The sequence below is a fragment of the Hippoglossus hippoglossus genome, chromosome 7, assembly GCF_009819705.1.
Source record: "Hippoglossus hippoglossus isolate fHipHip1 chromosome 7, fHipHip1.pri, whole genome shotgun sequence".
NCBI lineage: Eukaryota > Metazoa > Chordata > Actinopteri > Pleuronectiformes > Pleuronectidae > Hippoglossus > Hippoglossus hippoglossus.
The window spans coordinates 26103780-26111178 of record NC_047157.1 but is presented as its reverse complement, the minus strand read 5'-3'; the positions used below and the strand labels follow the sequence as shown (position 1 = coordinate 26111178).

Below are 7399 nucleotides of genomic sequence, written 5' to 3'. Positions count from 1 at the left end.
CCTCACAGGTTAAGACACAGAAAAAACACAAAAGTAAAAACAAGGTGATGTTGCCACTGACTGATTCCCACTGGATTTAACTGATTGATTAATTTGGTGACGCCTGAATTTCAGAATAAGCGAGAAGCTGTAGGTGTTTGTCTTACTAGTTGTTTTCTGGTCTTTAGATTACAACACAGGGTCAGGGACTGATTTTCATCCCACGCTTTCCAGAAATGGTGTTTTTCTGCTGACTTCTTCCTTCCTGTTTCATCCGAAGAGACAAGTTGCTGACTTGTTCCTCCTCGTCTTGCTGGTCACTGAAGGGACCTGGACAATGGGACGGAGACAGGATGAGACAGAAGCAGGGAGAAGTGTTGCTGAGCTACAAACTGCTGACGGGCTGCAGAGGCTGTTAATCAGTATGAAACGTGGCCAACACAAACGTTCCTGCACTCGCTGTGTGTGACGCTGACCTTCGTCGTGACCTCTGTGAGGAGTTTACCAGCAGCTGTGTTGCTCAATGGCTTCATTGAAATCCTGGATAGAAAATGATGCAGGACTCAAAACTTCTTGCAGCTTAATATTGACGAGACAGGTCCTGACTCTCGGCCCTGATACGTGCACCGTACCTACACCTCCATGCACCTGGGTTCTCTGTCCCCAAACCTTACGTACAAATGTACAAATCTCTGCGTCACCTTTGACTGTGAATTACATAATCACATCAGCTGTTATTTCTGCAGCTCAGGAAACTCAAACATCAGCGTAAAGAAGAAATCTAGAGATTATCCTTCATGCTTTCGTTTCCTCTCGTTTGGATTATTGCAATTCTCTCTTCACCTGCCTGAGCTCGTGCAAAACACAGCAGCCAGACTCTTCATCAAATCTACTAAACACTACCACTTGTTTTCTATTTGCCACATTTAAAGAAACCCTGTTAATACTCGGCTCATGTCTTCGTTAGATAGAACCAAACCTGGGGTAATCTGAGGATGTGTGTGTGCACGTCCAGGTTAAAGAGCCTCTTTCCACACTGAGCGTCCCTCCTCCGCTGTGTCGTGGCCATCACTCACCGTGGACCAGGGCTCGGGGAGCGGGGGAGCTTCCTGGTATTGTCCTCTGCTATGTGCTGCCTGTTTTCACTGTGTCTGTCTGTACCATCCTCACCAGCATGTGCACACAGGACCACGGAGGAGATTCATTCATACTCATTTCACCGGGACACTTTCCACGGTCTCCACTGGGTCAGTGAGATGAAATCATTGTGTCCTTTGAACATTATGTCGTTGACTCTCCAGAACAGGTCACCTGCTCATGCACAGAGGAAACATGGTCTGGTGATGTGGTGAAAAGAAAGATGAGGAACATATTGTCTCAAAAAGAAGAACTGCAATATAAAAGCTTATGTGAAGTGGAATTTGCATAAAAGATCCGTATGTGCACGTCAGCAACGTTCAAAGCAAGTTTGAAAGTTTATTTATCAGAGTTAGAGTCAAGGTGCTGGACACTAAAACACTAAACACTAAAAGAGATCAATTTAAAATCAGGTTTAAATTTAAATAAAAGAGAAAAAGGAGAAATCTGTAAAAAGATTAATATAATATAAATAAAACAAAAAGAAATATGCAAATACTGACCTTTTTATTTGTGTGAGTTTAATTTCTTCTATTGTTCGTTATACGATGACATATTGTACTTTTCAGGGAATCGTCTCTACTTCTGTTAATTTCTAAAAAACAGTGAAACAGTGAAAAAATTCAAAGATTTTGACAAAAATGCTGTGATATGAAGAGAATAAAGTTGTTATTTGGAAGAAAGTGATAAAATTACAGGATAGAGAGAATAAACAACATTCTTGTAGGAGATGAGCAGTGAGAAGAACCAGTTTCCCCCCCTCTGGTTGCTTGAGAATCCTCTTGACACGTGTGACGGACGATAACGCCACAGAGAACCAAACATTTCCTCCTCCACTGAAGAGGCAATTTCCTCTAAATCTGCGTCATTCATTTCTCAGAACAGACTGAGTTCAGTTTCTATTCTCGGGATATTTCAGATTTTAATTGTGATTCGACAATAACTGTCATTGTGGCTTTTCAGTGTATTTCTTCATCTCAGAAGTATTCTGGTTGAGTGGCGTCGTGTCACATTCTGCTCACTGTCCTGCGTCATGGTATCAAACGGGGACGAGGAAGTGGCTGTTTCCCGACGGTAGCAAATGGTCCCTGATTTTAACGATCTTTGTCTTTTCAGTTGCTGACCAGTTGGAGAGGTGTGAAACGAAAGATTCTTACGTGACGTATGAACCTGGATCACAGCCGTGCGACATGATTCTGTTCATAACAACATTTGAGTTTCAAACCCTGGTCAGAGTGCCACACTAAATATTATCTCTGCTTATGCAACTGCCAAAATGACATCAGAGCCACAAATCTGAGACTGTGCTCATCTCCCCCCACCAAGACCTCGAAGAAGCCTTCAGCCGGTGTCTTGGCTTGGCCAGGAGGCCTTCAGCATGTGTCTGGGTCTCATCTCCTGGGATTTCACTATTCACACAGTTCACACACATAGTTAAACTCACACACACATCTCTTCACTGCATCTGCATAAAAAGCACACGCCTGCAACTGTTCCTTGGTCATTCCCTCTGCAGAATGCTCTTCGCATGCTGTATGACTGTCTGACCTTCCTTGCAAGGAATAAAGTCTCCTTAAAAGACTATGATGTCTCTAGTCTCTTTGTTTCAGGAGTCTCACCAGGTCAGATTTCCATCTCAAACTTGGTGTCAGAAGTGGGATCCCTTGTGTGACTTGTCTGGAGCCATGAACAGACGGTGACTGGTCATCCTGAGAGAAAAAGTGCTTCAGCCTTTACCTCAGTGAAGCACAGAGACGAGAGGGCCGACCGCCGGGGCCCGGACCGTCACCACTGGGATCTCCACACAAACGGACCGTCGCTGTCCTTATGGTGAGACTGAAATAATTCTGTAATAATTTTGTTTAACCCGATTTAGTGAACAAATTGAATCAAACAATTAGGTCCTTTGACTCCCATCTGATCTGATAATTTGCCCGATTTTGAGGCTCAAAAGTTGAAAATAATGCAAATGCTGTTTGGTATAAAAAAAAAATGATGAGATGAATGAACGTAAACGAATGTGAATGTAGGGAAAGAAGAAAGAATGCAAAACAAATGCTGTGTGTTACCCGAGGGAATGAATGTGATAAAATGGCCAATGAATGTGAACGAAGAGATAAATGTTTTCTTTGTATCCTACAGTGCCTCAGTGAGTCAGAGTGGACCACGATCTCGACTGTGCCCCTCTTCAGAGACCTGAAGTGGCTTCATCCCCAGCCGGTTCACCTCCGTCCTATATTCCTCCACCAACAACTGCCCATCCACCAGACTCCACGAAGAGAACAGCAGACAACAGCAGCCGACCTCCTGTAACCCGCAGATCAGCCGACATCCACCTGTTACGCTGCTGCTGCCACACCAACCCTGCCGATGCTTGAGGTGGCCGCACGAGGTGGTCTGATGATGATCTCTGTCCTTGATCAGAAGCTGACATCGAAGCAAACCTGACTGGAGTTCGACGACATGCTCTGCATGTTGAAGAAAACTACAAGGCCCCACAAAGACAAAAAGACCTGACCATGTATCAGACACTTCAAGTCTCACAGACAACCCCCTAACCCTAATCAGACAGTGAATTCTTATAATTCTAATAATTGTGTTTCTGTTGCTTGAACTCCACAGATAATTAAGACATTCTAAATGATTTACAGGTCAAATTTCCATCTCACTATTCTTTCCAAATGGAGTCTTTTTAGCTGTGTGGACGTCACTGGACTCTTTTCCACTCCCACACTACTGACTGAGGATGTCCTGTTGGATGTGTGTGTGTGTGTGTGTGTGTGTGTGTGTGTGTGTGTGTGTGTGTGTGTGTGTGTGTGTGTGTGTGTGTGTGTCTATGAGAAATGGGAGGGTAGAAACTCCAGGCTGCTTGATTGCTCAGATAGTCGTCTACATTAGAGCTTCAGAGGAGTCCTCTTGCGTCCACAGGCTTCAAACATTAAAAACCCTCCAGAAGACGAAGAGGCCTCGGGCAGAACCTGCCCCTCTTCATCTTTCGCTCATCGCCACGACAACGAGGTACGGTTAAATCCAAATCCTTTATTTCTCAAGGTTTTAGAATCTGTTTCTACCTTTAACATGGGAACAAAAGGGAAGTAGGTCTGCTGACAGATCCTCGGGAGCTCGACCAGGAGAAAGACGACGTGGGAAAAGTGTTGACTGGGTGGTTGAGTTGCATTGTGGGTAGACACCAGGTTTTGCATAGGAAGAAGAATTCGTGCCCTGAAAAAAGTTTAAAATGTTATAATGTTATGAGGCCAAATCAGTGGATTACTCAGCCAGTATCTATTATTATCAATCTCTGTCTGTCTGCATGTGGAACGTTTATCTGGTGAACCGCTCATCTCAGCGACTTCATACCTGGCAAGTGGGTTTTTAATGGCCGAGGGAAGAGCAGAGTTAAGTTTGGTGCGATTTGGACACGTGAAACATTCAATATTAATACAAATTGAATAAAGAGGTGACCAGCGGTCAGTGGGGGGGACAGTGTGTCTTCAGTCTGTGGAGTAGAACATGTCTTCTTCGTCCTAAACGACAGCAGCAAGCGACAACTGGGTCCTTTTGATTATTTGACTGTTTTTATTTCATCATATCGGAGTGAGACACATTCTCTAGTGTCACAGACGCTGATCTCCGTCATGGCAGCGACATTCATAGAATCATTTCCTGTTTGGCAATTAGTCAACGAAGTAAAAGCACTAAAGTTAGTTCTGTTGCTGCAGTGCTTTGGATCTGGCTGAATTACGGATCTTTTATTTTGTAATATTTTGTTGTGAACTTGGGTCTGAAGACTCTGAAATAGTCAACATGTGACGTGTGTATGAAAAACAGGGGTTCAGTAAATCATTCACACTTATATATAAACCACACACAGTGAACAGTAATAGATCTTCACTGCAGATAAACCAGGTGGGATGAACACAAAGTTTTCTAACTTCCCTCTGCACCATAGACTGTTTATAAAAGTCTCTGCACACAAACAATAAAAAGTGACAGTAGATCGTAGAAGAGTTTGAGGACGACTCACTAATGACGAGGAATAAATCTGAAGAATCATCGACACAGGACAAGAGAACACAACGTTACAAACAAGCAGGTTTACTTTGTGAAACGTTTGCTGTAGGTTGTGAAATAACTTTTAATAACCTGTTGTGGTTTTAGTTTTTCTACCTCTGTGACAGTTCAGCTGAGCAGGTCTGCCTCCTCCTCCTCCTCCTCCTCCTCCTCCTCCTCCTCCTCCTGTGTTTCTGTTATACAACGTCTGAAAACATAATCAGATTAACCCACAAAGAAAAATCTAAACTCCAGATATCAAACACTTTTCCTCTTTTCTTGCTTCTCGCTCCAGACCATGACTCACGAGCACAACCTCTCAGACTACATAAATGGCACGCCGTGGTTCATCCACGACTGCACCATCGATCCAGACGAGGACTACAGGCGCATTGCCCTCTTCCTGCTCTACCTCTTCATCTTCGTGGTGGGCCTGCTGGAGAATGTGCTGGTCGTGTGGGTGAACTGGAGCAGGCGCCACTCCGCCAACGGGGTTCTCTTCTGCGTCATCAACGTGAGCCTGTCGGACCTGATGATGATTGGGATCCTGCCCTTCTTCCTCATGGAGGTGACCATGGGCGAGGTTTGGCTGTGGGGCCGCTTCCTCTGCAAGGTCACCAACCTCATCTACATGGTCAACTTCTACAGCAGCTCCCTCTTCCTGGCCTGCATGACCTTGGAGCGCTACCTGTCCCTGACCAGGCCCTCGTCTCCGGCCCTCTTCCCTGTGGTGGGCCGGCGGCGCTGGGTGCTCTGCGGAGGCCTGTGGCTCTTCTCTTTTTTCCTGGCCCTGTTTGAGAATGTCCATGTGGAACTTCTGGAGTGGGACGAGCCCGGCTGCTACATGATGCCCGAGCACAACTACGACAACTGGTTTGTTTGCGTGACGGTCCTGTGCTTGATCTTCCAGTTCATAGGCCCCGCGGCCGTCATCATCACCTGCAACGTGCTGATCGCTCGAGCGGTCAAAGCGACTCCAGATGTGCAGGGCCGGCGGGACGTGTGGCTGGTGCACGTTTACTCCCTGGTCTTCGTCATGTGCTGGCTGCCCTACCACCTGGTGGTGTTCCTGATGGTCATCGACAGCCTCGACCCCTACATCCTCAACTGCAACACCATACAGGTCCTCTACTTCTCCTACAGCCTGGTGCAGTGCCTGTCGCTTTTCCACTGCGTCGCCAACCCCATCCTCTACAACTTCCTCAGCCAGAGCTTCCGCAAAAACCTGATCAACACAGTGCTGACCCACATACCCAGAGAGGTGGAGCAGGTGGGAGCGGGGAACCAGCCCGGTGCTCCTAACGGCGGCGGCGGTCCGGGGGGGCAGCGCAAGTTGAGTAACGTCAGCACAAGCCAGTCTGACGTGGGATCATAAGTCAGAAGCTGAGGATCGAGTCAAGAACAGAACTAAACCCAGTCTCTGAAAACCAGAGTTCACTTTCCTCTCGTAATCCACTTCCTGTTTTTTTAATCGTGTACCTGATCAGTTTTTAAAAAAGAGGGAAGCAGGAAATGTTTGATGTCTTTTAGTTTTTCTTCTCAAAGCTGCTCATCTCCCACAGGAAAACATGGCGGCCTCTGAAATGTGGCGGCAGCAGGAATGTGTGTGTAAACAAAGCTGCCAGATGAGTCGTGCTCGTCCACACGTTAACATCTCACTTCACTGAAAGGACCAGTGTCACACGACGGATCAATTAAAGCATTTATTGTTGTACTGTTGTTGTCTTTAAGATCTGTTCAAATGCAATAAAACTCCCTTCAACACTGTTTGTATCCATCTGAGCTGGAAAAGCTGAGCAGCATCTTCAGGGTTTCTGCAGGTTGAGGTTCAATTCAAGATGTTTTCAGATCTTTGTGAAGTACGACAGGTACGAGGGATTATCAGAGTTACAGAAGTACTTACACTTCACTGCAACTACACAGTTATCAGTTCCATGTTTGTAGTTTTATTACAGCGTGTTAATACTGAGGAAGAACTACAACACACAGAGACAAACTGGTGGGTTCAGAGGACGGAGCAGAGGCGCCCCCCCCCTGCTACAGGTGTGGAGAGAAGGGACATTGGGCGAGGGAGTGTCCGGAGGAACGAGGTGCAGCTGCTCAGGTGGATTGGAGGAGGGGCCAGGAGAGAGCGGTGGGAACTCACACAGTATCACACCCACACCACACATACAGGAAGGTGACACATGTCACTGACACACACAGACACAGTTGTTGTGCCATAATGCAT

At 46.1% G+C, this 7399-nt stretch overlaps 1 protein-coding gene across 1 annotated transcript; it reads left to right on the top strand.

Moving 5' to 3' along the window:
* The first annotated feature begins 3925 nt into the window (after window positions 1-3925).
* Window positions 3926-6775, top strand: gpr182 (G protein-coupled receptor 182). The gene is made up of 2 exons (XM_034590567.1): window positions 3926-4134; window positions 5465-6775. The coding sequence occupies exon 2, from the start codon at window positions 5468-5470 to the stop codon at window positions 6542-6544; it is 1077 nt and encodes a 358-aa protein (XP_034446458.1). The 5' UTR covers window positions 3926-4134; window positions 5465-5467; the 3' UTR covers window positions 6545-6775.
* Window positions 6776-7399: the final 624 nt, after the last annotated feature.